Source organism: Thalia democratica, chromosome 2 (assembly GCF_965202585.1).
Source record: "Thalia democratica chromosome 2, ktThaDemo2.hap1.1, whole genome shotgun sequence".
NCBI classification, from domain to species: domain Eukaryota; kingdom Metazoa; phylum Chordata; class Thaliacea; order Salpida; family Salpidae; genus Thalia; species Thalia democratica.
In genome coordinates, this window is record NC_139166.1 from 50,907,729 (window position 1) to 50,925,161 (window position 17,433).

Here is a 17,433-nt window from a genome sequence, read left to right on the forward strand (position 1 = left end):
TCAAGTTGGTTTAGATATAAAAAACGATTGTTCACAATTTAACTTTATAATAGCCTATCACCATTTTATTTTAACTTATTAATTCAATTAGAGTTTTAAATGGTATTTAAAGTGTAGATTAACAACTAAAACCTTAACATCGATTATTCAGCTAATTTTAAAAGTTATTGAATTTAAAAAAATGGGTAGGTTCTTTGAAGATGCAAAAAATATTTGACAAGCAACGTTAAAACATGACTAGTTAAAGTTTTTCAACGAAAAATATTTTGTTTTACACCAACACATGTTGTTTAGAAAATGTTAAAAAGTAAGTATATTTTTAATGGGAGATTTTACAGCCACTCCTTACTTCTTTACAACGAAACGGTTTTCATTTTTATACTTACTCATAATCATTAAGATGTTATTTTATTTTTTGATTTTTTACAGCCGTACTCTGAGATAAACGATAGTTAATTTATTTTAATCATTTGTGTCATATAATTATTGAAAATTGCAGCATTCTAAAATGTATGCTACCTATTATAAATACTTTTAATCAGAACAATGAACATGTGTTTTTGATTTTTTTTTCTAAATTTTTTTTTATCCTTAAACTCTAAATTTAAAATCTACAAGATGTTTTTGCTTTCATAATTTAACACGTGAATGAAACCGACATTTGAAAAAAGATTTAAAATAAACTGATTAAAGTTGCATCTAGTATGTTATAGCATTATGTATAATATACTAAATAAATATATAAGTATACATAAAATCAATGTTAAGTTATTAATAACAATTTTAAGTTAATTGTCTATTTTTTATGCTGTCAACTTTTTAATAACGTTTTCTTCAATAAAATCATCTGTAAAAAAATCTAATAAATACTGAGGTCATTGATAGAACATAGTGTTGGTAGATATTAGAAATTTTTTAAACTTTACTTCAACTATTTACAAAACTTTAAAGCTGGAGTACATTTAAACCGAATATTTTAATTATTGAAAATTTAAATGTCACTATAAAAACTTAATAGTTTTATTTTAGTTAATGTTTCTTATAAAGATAAAACAACATAAAACATTTTAAAAGTTAAACTATATTTTAGTAAAAGTGTTTAAATATCACTGTATAAACGTCGCGGTCGTCGAGTAGTTGAAATGACATGGTAATTTGTTAGTAAAATATAAAAGTCAAAACAAAGTAAGTATCAAAAAGAAAACATTATGCTAAAAGACGTGGAGTAATCTAATTTGTTACAATCAAATTTTCAATTGCTACATAACTTAAACAAACAATAATTTGCTTAAAGCTGGTTATTTTTAACAAGTAAATACTTTTAGTTCAACTTTAATTCAACTAACATTGAATATTTTTGAAGTAAATTTGCAGCTTCTAGTTCAAAAAAAAACATTTTTTTTGTTCACAACAGTCCCAAGAAATTTTTTAAACTGTGTCCGTGGAGTGTGACTCGATAAATGAAAGTTTTATTTATACTTCAGATCCTTAGACCTAGCTTTTTATGAGTCTTTTTGTTGTTCAGTAAACAATTAACACAGTAATACGTTTTTAACTTTTTGTTTTGCAAGCTACTGAACAGGTTTCTTTTACATTTAGGTGTTCATGAATCGTAAAAAAGAATTATAATATCATAGTTTTTATTTTTACTTAAGACTTGTTACAGCTGATCTCAAAGGTGCTCAAAGTCAGTGGTCGTCAAGCTAGTCAAATTCTGTGTACACCAAGCTGCAAAAAATAAAATCGGTGCACCCCAAGATCTAATTTTAATAAGCGCCGCTAGTGGTGGGACTTTTATTAGTGCATTTCTCCTTAAAAGTCAAAACTCAGTTTGTATTTACATGCAAACCATTTAACAACTGAAGCTGAAACTTTTTTTTTTTGATCCTCTTTTTAATTGACCTTTTTATTTATTTTACCTTACTTTCACAAGGACATTTTAGTTATATGGCTTTGTCTTACATACTTATCAATTGAACACTTCTCCGCAATTACTACGAAATCCCCAGTTCAGTATTCTTGAAATACTTTATTAAATATTAACTACATACTTAATCTAACTCTATGTATTTTTTTTGTAATCTCAAAATTTCGTGCACCCCAAAAAAAGTTTCGTGTACACCTTGACGACCACTGCTCTAAGTTATGCACTAAGATGATGTTATATACTTGTTGTTTTTTTCAACGTTTAAATAATTAATATCAGAACACAAGAAAATATGTAAAGTTTTTCAGTGAAAATTATAAATTTTCGTGTTTTTGTTTTCTTTCTTAGAAGTAGTACAGCATCCTATAAACTAAACTAGAGCGGCCGCTGGACCTTAAATAAATTATAATTGTAATCATACAAATATAGGTGCTTCAAGAAAAATTCTATTTTGACCTACTGAATTTTTACATATAAATTAAAGTTTAAAAAGTTGACATGTATACAAACTCAAAAAAAAAATTGAAGACAAGAAAAAATAAACCTTTAGAAGTTTATTTAAATCTTATCTTTAAAGTTTGAAAAGAGATGTAAAACTTTTATTTAAATAAGATTGCTTAGTAGTTATAATAAAAGAAAGAAAAAAGTATAACAGTGGTATACGACACGATAACCGAACGGTCTTTTCTACACCAGGTCCTTAGACAAAACTTTTTGAGCGCTTTTTTTATCGTTCAATAAACAATATTTACAACATGTTATCTTTTATTAGAGGAGAAAGATATATAAAATAGCCAAGTTATTATTAACTATACTTTAAATGTAAATTCTAATCTTCTATTCAACTTTTTTTTAAAACAATTTTACCACGGACTTAGTAAATTTAATATAACAAATGAAATGCTAATTATTAAATAATGTGTTTACTTATATTCTAAAATATAATAAAATATACAACTAGTTTTTACAATTTAGACTAAACAAATGTCATAAAAATCAAATTGAACTACACAATAAGGTCTATCTTAAGATATAAAGTAATTATTTGTATATTTATAAACATATGATAATTTAAAAACACATGCAATATTTTCTAGTTTATTAAATTTTACTTTTAGTAAAATATCTCTTAGATTAACCTTAAACCTTTTAAAATGGTATCTTTTGAGTTGTTAAGCATTTGAGTACACAATTTACTACCTTTGTAAGGGAAGATTTATCGATGTTCATTATTAAATTTTAGTATAAAAATAGTTCTCCTTCAGAAGATCTTCTTAACTTGTTACGTACTTTACCTTAATTTTAAAACTAATACTTAAAATTAACCGGTAAAAAGTAATTTAAAAATTTTGAATTTAACACAACTATCACATAGTTAAACAGGTTTTCAACATATAATTTTATTTGATTTTTTGGGGCTCTTAAGCTTTCATCGTATCTTTTACAATGTACTCATTAAATTTCTTTATGATAAGTATGTTGAGTTCAATGGTTCTAAATTGTATATATTCTTTTCTACCTTAATCTAACAAACCATGTTTAATTTGATTTATGAAGGGCTAATAATACACGAAATAAAAAATTTCTCATTAAAAATACCTTATTTTGTATAACACACCAATCGAAAAACTTAGTTTTCAATGTTTCTAAATTTTCTTTCCAATAAAAGATTACTATATATTGTAACGCCAAAAAACTGTTGTCTGTTTGCAATAAAATAGTTAGTAGTTAGTTTTAAGTTCGAAAAATAGGTTTACACTATTTGTATATAAGTTTTTTGTTTAAAGTTAACAACGTGTTATTTGTACAGTTATATTGTTTATTGAACGATAAAAAAAAAATTGGTCTAAGGACCTTAGACCTTAGGCGCCGTTAACAAGTTTTACTGTTAAGATCTTTAATAACATATACTGATAGTTATGTACTGACGCAAGAGGAAAAGTGTTTTTTTAACGCATTTAATTAGATTATTTTGCTAAGCAAATTATTACTTCTTTATGATAAAACCCATGAAATCTATTTGGTTTTATTGTATTTAGTTAATTGTATATTTTCTTTTTTTGAATTTTTGTGCTGGCTAGTTTCAAAGATTTTTTTTATTATTCATTATTTGTTATTCATTATTTATTCAAATTTTCATGATCCATGATTTGTCACCGGTTATCTAATATTTGATAAGCATTATTACTTAAAATCACTGGTATTATGACAGTTCAAATTATTACAATCAAAAACACTATATCCAAAATCAAATTTTGATATAAGAAATTATTGCTAATATAGGTCTAATTAATAACGTTTTGATGGTAAAAAAAATTAGAAACACTTATAAAAATATAACAGTAAAATAACACTAAAAATAGCCATATATTAGTGAGTTTTAAAACGTGTTTTAGCCGTTTCTCAAAAATTAGTTTATTCTTTGAAGCGTTTTAAATTGAATTTTGTATAAGCAAAAAATCTTAATATTTTACATTGTAGTTAAACAATTTAATGATTAAATCTTTTTTTATAAAAAAATATAATAAAAAGTTTTATCAGCTTTGTAGTTATATTTAACTTTAAGAATAAGTTATATGTATCTATTATAACTACAATACACAAAATCAAAACATCTCAGATTTTTTAGGTTAATCTAAATAAGTCTTTATAAATTGTTTCGTTTTTAATTATTGTTTAAAAGATGAACTGAGTGAAAAAATTCTGTATAAATATAATAAGAAGAAAGTATCTGATTCCTTATATTTTATATCCCAAATTTACAAATTAACCTCTTAAAACAACTTAATTGTTAAAAGCTACACCATAAGCTCTATAAGTTATATTATCTTTATTGTTTGTTAAAAAAGACAGGAAACTTACTGCGTATATGATGAAACTTTTATAAAAGTTAGATGTATTGTTTATTCAAAACTTTTAAGCGAATTTTATATGTTATAAAACCTTTACAGAATTCAATTATTTTATTTGTTTTATTTTTCCAGTAATACGGTTAATGTTTTTATTTATCATTTATTTATTGTTTTTAAATTGCTGTTTATTGTCTTAGCTGAGAATATAGTTGTCAAAAAAAAGTTTCTTAACTATTCAAAGCTAGTTGACTTTTCTAAAAGTCTCAAGCTCTGAAGATGTAGCTCCCTTTAGATTCTTATTATTATTTTGAAGATACAAAATTTAAAATATAAACTTTGAAAACTGCTCACCAAAATAGGGGTTACATTACAGTTTAAATTACGACAAAACAAACTAATATGATTCAAAAATTACTAAAAACTTAACGCTTTGTTTCTCAAAAAAAAAAAAAAAAAAACAACAACTTTAATTCAACTATTACTAGTTATACAATAAGTTTTCAACAAGTTCATTGTAATTAACTTACAATGTTTCACTGTAAAAACAGTTCTTCAAGGCGTAAATAAAAAACAAAACTACAAAGACTGAAGTATAATGTATAAATAAAACTAAAATCAATCAAACAAAGTAAAAATTAAATTGGTATAACAGTAACCAATTGTTTAATTATTAATCTTTAATTTTCTTAGATAGAACTACATACAGTTTTAAGATTTCTAATTTTCAAAATTTTTCACGAAAAACTTGTAAGTAAATAAAAAATAGATCAAACCTTAACACACAAAAAAAAACAACAAAAATCAAGTTTAATTAACGTTGTACATAAATAAGATATAAAGTAAAGTTTTTACATAAAACAAAAACTTTTCTACTAAAAATTCCAAAATTATAAAGCTAAAATGTATAAAATTTTTTTAATTTTTGAAAAAATAATGATAACTACTAAATTAGTAAATTTTAGTAACTTTTAAGTTTCCTGTTTACCTTGTCTAAAAAAGTATTTTAAACTTGTAAAAAACTTTACATGTAGGTCTAATTAATAGGAATGTCAATCGGATTATGACTGTTAGAAAAAATGAAAAAAAATATTAAAAGAGGTAATTCATAAAACCTAAGAAATATTAGAAGTTGACTTATCAGAACTTGAGTAGTTGTGCACCCAAAATCACTATATATTTAGTTATCTATAGATCAATGATTTTCATATGTTTTAAACTTTTTAATTTTAATCTTTTGTTTGCCTTTAATCTAAAGCAGTGGTGCACTGCACACTAGTGTGCACGAAATTGTTTTTTGGGTACACGAAAAGTTTAGGTACATGAAACTTAATTAGAGGTGCGCGAAATTTTAAGGGAGAATTTAAAAAAAAGTAAGTAATTTTAATCTTTAATTTTTAGTTTATAGCGGTATACTTATAGACATATGCTAAATTAAGCCCTGGTGTTTCATTTTTTTAGTTTTTTATTTCTGTTTATCAGTTCACTTATATGACCATTTCAGTATCATCACTGTTTCTGAATCAAATTAAAGTAAATGTCCATTATGAGAACAAACAATTAAACTTAAAAAACTAAAAAAAGATGTAAACTGTCACAATTAGGTCATTGGATCTAGTGGACCTTTGATTCATCGAGCTACAATTTAAAGGGACTTTTTGAAGACTTCAAATGGGTTGGTACCTAGTTTTCACTTCCTTTGTAAAACTTCGAAGATTAATTTTTCTGCTCGACTTTAGTTACTCTCTAAGTGAGTTAATTTAATAAGTAATAAATGTAGTTATCAGTAGTTTTATCAGGGTTGCCAAAAAACCTAGAAACCTGTAATTTAAAATAAAACAACCTGAAATTTTAGTTTATTATAGATTTTTTTACAAGGATTTTTGAAAACTCACGATGACTCAGCACAGTTTAAGATCACTCAAGATAGTTTTTTTGACTTAAAAAGTTGCAAACCTAAAGTTATTAAAATTATTACATTGTGTTTGTCTTCATTCAGAACTTAAGAAGTACATGAAAAAGTTGGAAATTATAGGCTTACATAATCTTTTCTTTTACGCTATTTGAAATTGTTTTTTACTCTAAACTAAAAATGAACCAAAAAACTTGTTCTTAAAAAACCTTCGGCAATCCTGTATTTTTTTTTAAAAGTTCAAGAGATTTATTATGCCAGTTAAGATTTTTTTCGAAAAATATCAGGTTAGTTTAAATAGTTTTTTCTAAAATTTAGCTAGTTTTGATGAATTTACAATTTTTTCGTTTTATGTATTATGATTTATTTTTGTAGTGTTATTCGATTTTTCCAAAACTAGAATGTATAAGTATTATAATATTTGTAACAACATTTTTTCTTAATTTTTGTAACTTACTTTTATTGAAAAAAAGTATCTTACTTCAAACAGTTGCAGCCCTGATATGATGAAGTTTATTTGTCTTAGCTGCAAAATGTTTCAATGAATTTATAAATTAAATTTTTTAACTTTCTACTGCGAAGTACAGTTCTAAATACTTTTGAGTACAAGATAAACTAGATTTGAATTGATATAGGCATGCAATTTTTCTTGAAAACAATTTGACATACATTGTTAGGACTTTCATTGGATTATATAAGTTTTTTCTAGGTTTTTTTAAATACACGTCCCTTTTAAGTAAAAAAAATAATTTAAAGTAAAATGTGTTTGTCTTAATATAAAATTAGTGAAAAGCTAGTGTAATACTACTTTAAATTTGTTTCGTATTCAATAAACTCTATTTTTTTTTGTTGTGTAATAGTCAAATCTTACTTTAAGCAAATTATCTTATTTACAATGTAATTTTTTTTCTTAATTAAATTAATCTTCCTTTGACAAAATCTTTAAACTTAAGTTGTTTTCAGCTTAAATGGCTACCCTAATGGGACACTTTGCTAGTTTAAGATTTTCTATATACTCAGACGAAATCAGGCTAGTTTAAACATAAAAAACTCATGCTTGTTAAAATTTTACAATACATAGGCTAGCTATGATAGTAATTTCAAATCTCAGGAAAGTTCTGTTGAATAAAGTTTTAGTTTTTTAAAATCGTTTTATTATTGTTTTGGTAAGCAATGCACTTTAAAACTAGATGCTAACCAATCTACTGAAGTAACTCAATATTGTAATGGAAAATTGAAAGACAATTTAATTTTGATATATATTTTTTTCTTTTAAGTACTTAAGTTGTAAAATAAAGTAAAATAAAAACATATTTTCGACTATAAATTCAATTGTTGTAAAACTTTACTGTTCAAATTCACTAATTTTAACACCTAACATTCAGTATATGCAATGAGATAACCACAAGACAACACATATCTGGGCAAGAAAAAGAATATCCATTTTTACAAGGATTAAGAGGAGACATGAATTTTTCATTGGATCTAACTTTTTAAATTTCTTATTTTCGTGATGTTTTTTATTCGTTTCAACTTTTTATTCGTTAGAGATAACAATCCAAAAATAAAAATTCTTATTAAATTAAACTCCTAAGTATATATTATTATGCTAAATAAGAGTACTGAGATTTAGTAAAGATCATGGAGGTCTGTTTTAATTAGTATGTATGATGTAAACGATATAAACAAAGTATTGTTGTTATTAAAGAACAATGAAACAAAAACGCCACTAAAAAAAGGTTGAAAAGTAAAAAAAAATCTTTTTGTAGGAGTTATTCAAGTTTAAATTTTTAAAATCTAACCAATTTTTAATGTCAAAGTTAAAACACACAAAAAGTGTCGTAATAGTAACAAACAAAAAAAATTCACGTATTCTTACCAATATCGGGCGTAATAAAATTACACCTATAGGTGCACTAGGTATTTTTAATGCAATTTAGGATGCTTAGATTGTGATCAGCTTGAAAACCACTGGTCTAAAGTATGATAAGGCTTGAAAACTATAATAAACTGAATGACCTTTTTTTAATCTAAGTGTGCCTAAACTAAAACTTACTATTTGTTTTATTTCTAATCGAAAGTGGACAAATTTTTACGTTTAGAAGAACGTTGTTAGTTTTTTCGTAATCTTCTGTGATTTCAACAATTCTAAAAAAAATTCTCATGTATGTAAAAATCAAAAAATTTAAATTAATTGTAATAGTTAAATCACGGGTAAACTTAAAAACTACTTTTTAAATAGCAGCATCTACTCCATTACATACTTAAAAAGCTAGTTAATTTTAAATTTAAACTAATTTAATTGTAATATTTTTTATGATGTTATTTTTCATGTTCAAACACGTTTTTTTTAAGGATTTTTAGTTAATTTAAACAAGTTTTAGTTCTATAGATCAGGTTTGATCTTATTTTTCTGGTACAAAATGCTGCAGAATTTATTTATAAAAACTGTTTTAAAAAATTATAACCAAATTTAATATTTATTTTAGTTCAGCTTTTGTCTGCGTCAATTTTTCGGATTTTACCCACAAACGGTCGCTTCAGTACTTCGTACTTAAGCCCGCTTGGTTTGATCACAACAGCGGTTTCTCGCGACTGTTCCTGCCTGATGAGTCCTAATTAGGACGAAACCGGTCGTAGGATTGTCTCGGATGCTGTTGTTGTTGATCGTGCGGTGAAGTTCATTGTTTATATTCGATGGCATAAAACATCTCAACTTTGTTGATGATGGCCGAAATAAATACAGGCTACATATTTAATTAAAACCATTAAGTTTACCATTTTTGCTAAATCGCGAACACCCTATACAAATAATTTTACAAATGTGTTAAAAATTTTAAAGTAAATTTTATAATTAATAAACCAAAACTTTAACAAGCGTGTAGATTCTTAAGTACACAAAAAACATTAAATTTACTTTTTGATATAGCGTTTTGAACACTTAATAAAAGTGGACCATAAACTTTTAGAAAACTTGGAAGTCAGTATAGAAAAAAATAGTATTGCATAATCAAGTACAATACTAAAGTCTCAAAATAGCTAAAATATAAAATAATGTTTTTGTTTGAAACAAAAACTGTAGCTTTCCCCATCTCTACTAAAGAGTAGAATTTATGTTTTTTTATTGTTTTATAAAACCATTTAAGTAAATTTTCCAAGTATAAGACTTCATTGTAAAGTTGACTACTAGTTTTCTAAAACAATCAACTTTATACTACTTTTAAAATTAAATTAATCTAAAAAGAATATTAATGATACGGCTAAAAGGAAGTTTATAGTTATACTGAAAACAAAACTGACTAAAAAATAAAACTGGCAATGTAATTTTTGTTTAGTTGTTCTAGTTTTTAGTTAATAAATTCAAACGTGAAAATTTAAGTTTTAAAAAACATTTATTCAATGTGACTTATTTTTTAGCAACTTAAAAAAAGAATCTTTTGTCTCATTTGAAAATGTCTTTGAGTCTTCACGTTTTAGCTAGCTGAAGACTTTATAATTGGGTATGACTAAATGGACTAAACTTAAATTAGAAAATTATAATAATATGTTTTTTATAAAATTTAACAAGCTTAACTGTTCACGTAATCCGCTTAAAAGTTTAGTATTATCTATTTTGCCACGTTTTAAAATTGTTTTTCTATTTTTCGCACAAAGTCTTTGTATGTTTACAACTTTTTATTAAGCAAAACTACATACTTTTTTTTGGATTTAATCATAAAAATTTTTAGTTTAAAATGCTAGATAGACTAAAGAACTAATGTGTAAAAACATTTCTGAAACAAAACTGGTATTTCCGAAAGTTGAATACTTTTTAGAAGTTTATGTTTTGAATGAAATTTTCACAACTATTTTGTTACATTCTATTACACAACATATTCCGATATAAGATCTCATGAAAATACATACTAAAATGTTACACAACTTAGTACAACAAATTTTAAAAATCTAGATACAGTCTTAAGTATTTATTTAAAGAATTTAACACCAACATTTATTTTTATGTGTCTATTGTTTAGTAGGTCAAACTAATGCTTATCAAAACAGAATTATAGTGTGGTAAAAAAACTTTTTCTACTTACGTAAAGTGTTAATGATTGAGTACAAAAGGTTTTCAGAAAATATAGCAGAAAAGAATGCTTTTCAGATACATATTCTAAAAGCTTTATGTACTTATTCATGTGTTCAATCAAAACTTTTAAGAGTTTACAAAACATAAAATGATGTAATAAGAGATTGAAAAGATAGAATTTCAAAATTGTCTAAGGATTAAATTAATGTCTACGAAAATTTAATTATTTTCAGCTACATATTCTGGAAGCTTTACGTACTCAATCATTAAAGTCCAGTTTATGTAAGCAAAGAAGTTCGTTTATTAGACAATACTCTTTAAATCTTTAATTTAAGTAGTTTTATAGTGATGGTTTTCTAAAATATTTTAAAACTTTAGTATTATAATTGTAAATTTTTATCGTTGGTTCGTTTTGGTATGATTTAATTGTAATACTCAGAACAAGTAAATAGTATGTTTTTCTAGCAGACATATTTAAAGAAGTTTGAAACTCTAATTTACACTCAATTTTTACGTCATTAAATGTTTTATAAACATTTAAAGTTTTGATTTCAGTACATTTCAGTTCAGTCAATTGTTACTAAGATACTGTTTTGATAAGCTTCAGTAGAAAGCAGTTGCGACGCGTGGTATTTTCTTTAGGGGGTGCGGAAAATTTACAAGTATTTTGAAAACTATTTAACTTGATACAAAAAAAAAAAATAGTGTGATAAAAACACTACAACAAACCGTTTGTAAACAGAAGTTTATTATAAAAAACAGTTTTTAAATATCGTTATAAGTTAACTTTTTTAGAAGCAGAACCTGCTCCAATGTTACACCCAACGCAACGCCTTGGTTGAAAGTAATTAAATATAAATTAACAATAACGAAATATTTCCTGTTAGTTTTAAAATATAAGCTATGTACAGAAAAACAATGTTAATTTTTTTTAAATAAGTAATAACAAACTTTTAAGTCTTTACTTTGTTAGAAACATTAAGAAAAAAATTCGGCTAAAAAATACTGGTTGTTTATCTACGTGTTATTAGTTTATAATAAGTTTTGTCCTGGACAAGACTTCCAAAGGTATCCGTTGTGTGCGACTCGATAACCGAAAGGTTCTTCGTGTACCAGTCCTTGGACTAAGTATTTGAGCTCTTATTTTCGTTTACTAAACTAATATAACATAAAAGTTATTTTAAGCTTCATGTACTTGTTTAATGAAAGTTTATTAGTATTTCTTTAGATATTAAAGGTTGTTTTGCAGAATATATATTTTAACGAGTTTTGAAATACTTTTCAAATAAGCAATAAATTTACTTAATAGTTTTCATTGAAGTCGAAACAGCCTGATGATTTATTTGTTTTTCTAACAAATTAGTTATAATGAAATGTTTCATTAGCTTTGTAGTGATATTTAGTTTAAGAAGAAGTTAGTAGTATCTGTTCAAAAGTACAATAGTAAAAATTAAAACCTTAGATATTATTTAAATGAACTTTTATAAGCTATTTCGTTTTTAAGTTTTATTTAAAACACTAATTAATTTTTTTTATAAACTTATAAATATAATAGTAATAAATCACCTGCTTTGTTATATCTTATATTCAAAAGTTTAAAAAAATATTTCTTGAAATAACTGAATTGTTTAAATTCACATAACAAGCAAATAACATGCAGTTTATGACCTCTGTATATAGCTAACAAATACATGAAACTTGCTACGTAATGAATCAACTATATTTTTCAAAAAAGTTAGAAACATTCTTTTCTTATATTTTTAAATTAAAATTGTATGGTATAACGTTTTTATAGAAATTTATTGTTTTTTATTTTTGTATTATAGTATTAAGGTTTATGATATTGTTTATAGTTTATTTATTGATTTTAAACTGTTATTTATTTACTAAGCTTAGAGTATAATTGTCAAATGTAATAATGCTGCATATGTTTACAAATTTACTTCGATTATACAAAAAAAGTTCACTTATCTAAAAACCTCATTGGTACCAGGGGCACCGCATTGGGTGAAGCACTGAATCAGTCTTTAGACTTTATTCTTTTTTATACCGCGTATACAAAACTTGAAACATTTAATTTTTGTAAACGCTCACGAATATATGGTTTACATGAAAGTTCAAATAACAAAAAAACTAACTCATATAACTTAAAGATTACTAAAAAATTAAAGGACCATATCTCAAAAACCACATAAATTAAACAAACAATTCTATTTTAGCTATAACTAATTATACAATAAGATTTCAACAAGTGCATTGTATTTAAACTACGATGTTTCACTGTAAAAACAATTCTTCAGGATATGAATAAAAAAAAGAAAAAAAACAAAGACTGAATTGTTTGTATAGTAATAAAATTGAAATTAAATAAACAAAGCTGCATTGCATAAAAAGAACTTATAACTTCTTAAATTAAAAAAAAGTTTACATCAGTAAAAAAAATGAACTCATAAAAGTTTAATTGTTTGATTAATTTAGTTAAGCTACGCTTACATAAAATCAGAGTATACAATTATTAAAAAAAACTGATAAACATGCTGGTAGAAAGTGCAAGAACCGATAGAGAAACTTGGAAGAACAAAAAAGAATTTCTATTGAGCTGTGTTGCATACTCTGTTGGTCTTGGTAATATTTGGAGGTTCGTTTACTAAATTTACCTTTGTACTAATTTATACGTCATTACAATTTTGTTTATTTGGTTTCATATAGATTTTTGTCTTGGTTTAAACTTTCATTGTTACTAAAGGCAGTTTAATTGTTAAAAAATATAACTAAAACGATCTAAAACAGAGTTTTTTAAATTCTAATTATAAAAGCTATGCTTTATATATAAAGCTCAAGAGATTTAGATCAAGTTTTAAGAACTAACCGTAAATATCTGTTTATTAGTAGTATTTTTTAAACTAATATTAAACTATCTACTCACTATACCTTCTATTAGACTTAAAGCTAATAATTTCTTTAGTTTTTAATAGTTTTCGAAGTTAATATGTTAAAGTTTAAATTAAGATTTAATTGATAAACTTTTTGTACTCAACCTTAAAATAAAATATATGTGCATTAACTATACTACAGTAAAACTTTAAAAAATATTAAGTTTAGTGTAACTTAATGCTAAAATAGTATAGTTTTCTGATTTATCGCTTCTTTTGCTGGTACAGTTTAGTATTCAATTTAGAATCAATATGGCTAAGAATTCTGCTCAACACAGTTTGCTGGTTTCTTTACCTGATTTTGTTTAAATTTAGTATTTTATTTTGTTTTCTACTTTTTCAAAATTATGCACAAACTTGGATATCTCAGTTGCCTTAACGTACTTTGATAGTTTTTGCGCTCAGCCTATTATATGTTTATTTTAAATCTCTACTTTTATCTTAGCTTATTATTAAAAGTTTTTTATTTTTTCAACAATTTTTTTTAAATTTAAGGACAACTCTGTAGATACGAATACTTTAGTTTCATTCTTTAACTCATGATTTATGTAAAGACCTTGGATTTAGCATATTTTCGTTTATATCTCCATTAACTTCAAAGATTGGTGATGTTGCTTTAACTTAATTTATCTTAAACTTTTTTTCTTTAACTATTTTGTATATTCTTTCAAGTTTTAGCTTGCTTATTATAACAATATTCGAACTTAAAAGGTTTATTATCCGTGTTTCTTGTTTCTTATAGAATTTATCTCTTTCATCTTTTACTGTTATATTGTTTAATTAGCATTTGGTTTATTCTTCTTTCAAAATTTAACCTTGTAGCTATGTTTATGCTTATTTGTTTATTAGATCAATGAGTTTTTTTTCTCCTTTTTTATAGTTCTTTCTTATACTTTTATTATGTAAAATTATTTAGTTATTTTTTGTTTACTTAAAGTAATAAGAGGTTTTGTTAGCTTTTAGTATAATGTGTCTTGAATTTTTTGTTTTCCGAGACCTTGTTTCAATACTTTTTGGCACTCTTCAGTTATATTTCTAATTCTTATGTTATTTACCTACCTGCTTACTTGACAACTATTGTTTAAGCCACCAAAACAATATAAAAAACATAATATTTTTTTTTCAAATAATAAATCGAGAAAAATACTAAAAACATTTTTTTTTTAAATTTCAGATTTCCGTACTTGTGTTTCGAGTCTGGCGGGGGCGCCTTCCTCATCCCCTACTTCCTCACCCTCCTCCTCGTGGGAATTCCCCTTCTCTACCTGGAACTCGCCGTGGGTCAGCTGACCAGGGCGGGGCCGGTGCACGCCATCGCCACCCTGTGCCCATTGATGGCGGGCGTGGGGGTGGCGACGGTCGTCATGACATTCTTGCTTGCGTCATACTACAACGTCATCATCACGTGGGCGATCTACTACCTGTTCAAGTCGTTCACCACGGAGTTGCCGTGGTACTCGTGCGACCGGGAGTGGGCGAGCGAGAACTGCACCGAGCTCGCTTCAGGTTTGATGTTTGTTTTTAACTGATAGAGTCAATTGTGTTAAATGTGTTTGTTTTGGTGTTCTTTTGTGCCAGGGTGAAAGGAATGGTTGAGAGCATGAACAGCTAGTACTGTGTCGTTTTAGCATTAAAATAATTTAAATAAATTTTATACAAAAAACTAAAGCTTAAGCACCGAAAATTCTTAAATAACTAAAATATTATACAATGAAAGTGCCACTTTTATAAAACTAAGCATATAATAGTTTACTTCTACCTGCTAACTTATTAATCCTCTTAAATATACCTTATACCAATTTTAGATAAATTACAAAGCTTAAACAGTTTATGAGTGTAGAAAGCTTTTTTCTTATAAGCAAACTGTGATACAGAAAAAGTTGTTTTCTTCCACTTGAAATTCATTTAAAGTTTTCAACATTGCTTGTGCTCATTTTTTATATCGTTATAACAAAAATACTACCAATTTTTTTACCGTTACAAAATTGTAATATAATTATTTATTCAACCTAAAACTAATATTGAAATCTACATCGAAATATTAGATATTTATCAAAAACCGCTCAACTATCTTTCAGGCAACATGAACATCAGCAGCAACTCATCGAACACCCACCACCAGAGGCACTCTCCCACCCAGGACTTCTTCGAGAACGTCGTGCTGGAAAAATCCCCTGGAATCGACGAGATGGGATCGGTCAAGTGGGACCTGTTCGGCTGCTTCTGCCTCGCCTGGCTCGTCTGCTACCTGTGCATATTCAAGGGGACCAGGTCTGTGGGCAAGGTGGCCTACGTCACCGTCATCCTGCCCTACGTGCTCCTCGTCACCCTGCTAATCGCCAGCTGCCAGCTCGAGGGCGCCACCGACGGTGTATTGTACTTTTTGAAACCAAAGTGGGGTAAGATATTGAGCATGGACATTTGGGTGAAGGCGGCCGCGCAGAACTTCATGTCCATCGGCATCGCCTTCGGAGCCATGATCGCCTTTTCGTCGTACAACGACCTGAAAGGCCATTTACTGCAGGACACACTGACCATCGCGGGGGTCAATGCCATGACCAGCCTGGTCTCCGGACTGGTCATTTTCTCCGCCATGGGCCACATGGCGCACCTGTTCCATACCAGCGTGGAGAAGGTGGTGAAGGAGGGACCGGAGCTGGTGTTCATCGTGTACCCGCAGATTTTCAAAAACCTACCCGCTCCCTACCTCTGGTCCGCTCTCTTCTTTCTCACGCTGATCATGTTGGGCGTCGATTCGCAGTTTGCGTACGTCGAAGTGGTCATCACGACCCTGGCCGACTCGGATGGCGGAAGGTTCATGAAGAGGTTTTTCGGCGGCAGCAAGCAGCTCCTGTCCCTGTTCGTGTGCATTGTCGCCTTCATTGCCGGCCTGCCCAACCTGTTCAACGGCGGAATTTACTTCTTCAACCTGCTGGACAACTACGACACCATCATCGCCTTGTTAGTCATCGCCTTCTTCGAGATAGTCGCGCTGTGCTGGCTGTACGGAGCGAAAAGAATATCCAGGGACATAAAAAATGTCTCTGGGAAGAGCACGAGCAAGTACTTCACCTACTCGTGGCTGTTCGGCTCCCCCCTGGTGATGGGCGTCATTCTGGTGTCCAAGGTGGTCACTTTTAAACCCCCCACCTACGGCAAGTACGAGTACCCGGGGTGGGCGCACTCGATAGGGTGGCTCATCACCGCCTCCTCACTGGTCTGCATCCCTCTGTTTGCATTGGTTGAGTTGTTGAGCTGCGAAGGAGGTTTGTTGCAAAGGCTCAAGTCTTCCATTTCCCCTCGAAAAGTGATGAGCGTCGGCGAAGTTGGAACAGAGCATAGTCCTGAAGAGAAGTTTAGCGATGAAAAAGTTGAAAGCTTACTTTAGTTTTAAACAGTTACAAGTGTGTAACTTTTATGTAGTTTTACAATTTAAGCTAATATTGTTTTTTTCGATAAACATAAATTTAGTTGAAGTTTTTATAAATGTTATTCTAGTCTTGTATATTTCTGTTTTGTCGCAAATAGTTATATTTATGTTCATAAAAAAGTTTATAAAATACTTTTCATATGTTGTAAATTTAAGTTGTACTTTTATACTATTACTACTATATAGATATAGTCTTAATTGTCATTAGTTGAGTAAGCAGTATCAGCATTATAATGAGTAAAATTCATGACGTTATTTTATCAGAGAAAAATCAAACTGAACTAGGTGTTTAAAATTGTTATATTATTACTAA

General features: G+C 27.4%; 1 protein-coding gene across 1 annotated transcript; it reads left to right on the plus strand.

The window, feature by feature from the left end:
- The first annotated feature begins 13,258 nt into the window (after nt 1–13,258).
- Nucleotides 13,259–17,184, plus strand: LOC145829382 (sodium- and chloride-dependent GABA transporter ine-like). The gene is made up of 3 exons (XM_082937153.1): nt 13,259–13,395; nt 14,865–15,196; nt 15,769–17,184. Exons 1-3 carry the CDS (start codon nt 13,292–13,294, stop codon nt 17,076–17,078), a joined length of 1,746 nt encoding a protein of 581 aa, XP_082793279.1. The 5' UTR covers nt 13,259–13,291; the 3' UTR covers nt 17,079–17,184.
- The last annotated feature ends 249 nt before the right edge of the window (nt 17,185–17,433 follow it).

Bases quoted from the DNA above. Each gene is read 5' to 3' on its own strand.
- LOC145829382 (XM_082937153.1), top strand. From the start codon at position 13,292: ATGCTGGTAGAAAGTGCAAGAACCGATAGAGAAACTTGGAAGAACAAA. The intron at 13,396-14,864 runs GTTCGTTTACTA...TTTAAATTTCAG, and splicing joins GGTCTTGGTAATATTTGGAG to ATTTCCGTACTTGTGTTTCG. The intron at 15,197-15,768 runs GTTTGATGTTTG...ACTATCTTTCAG, and splicing joins CTGCACCGAGCTCGCTTCAG to GCAACATGAACATCAGCAGC.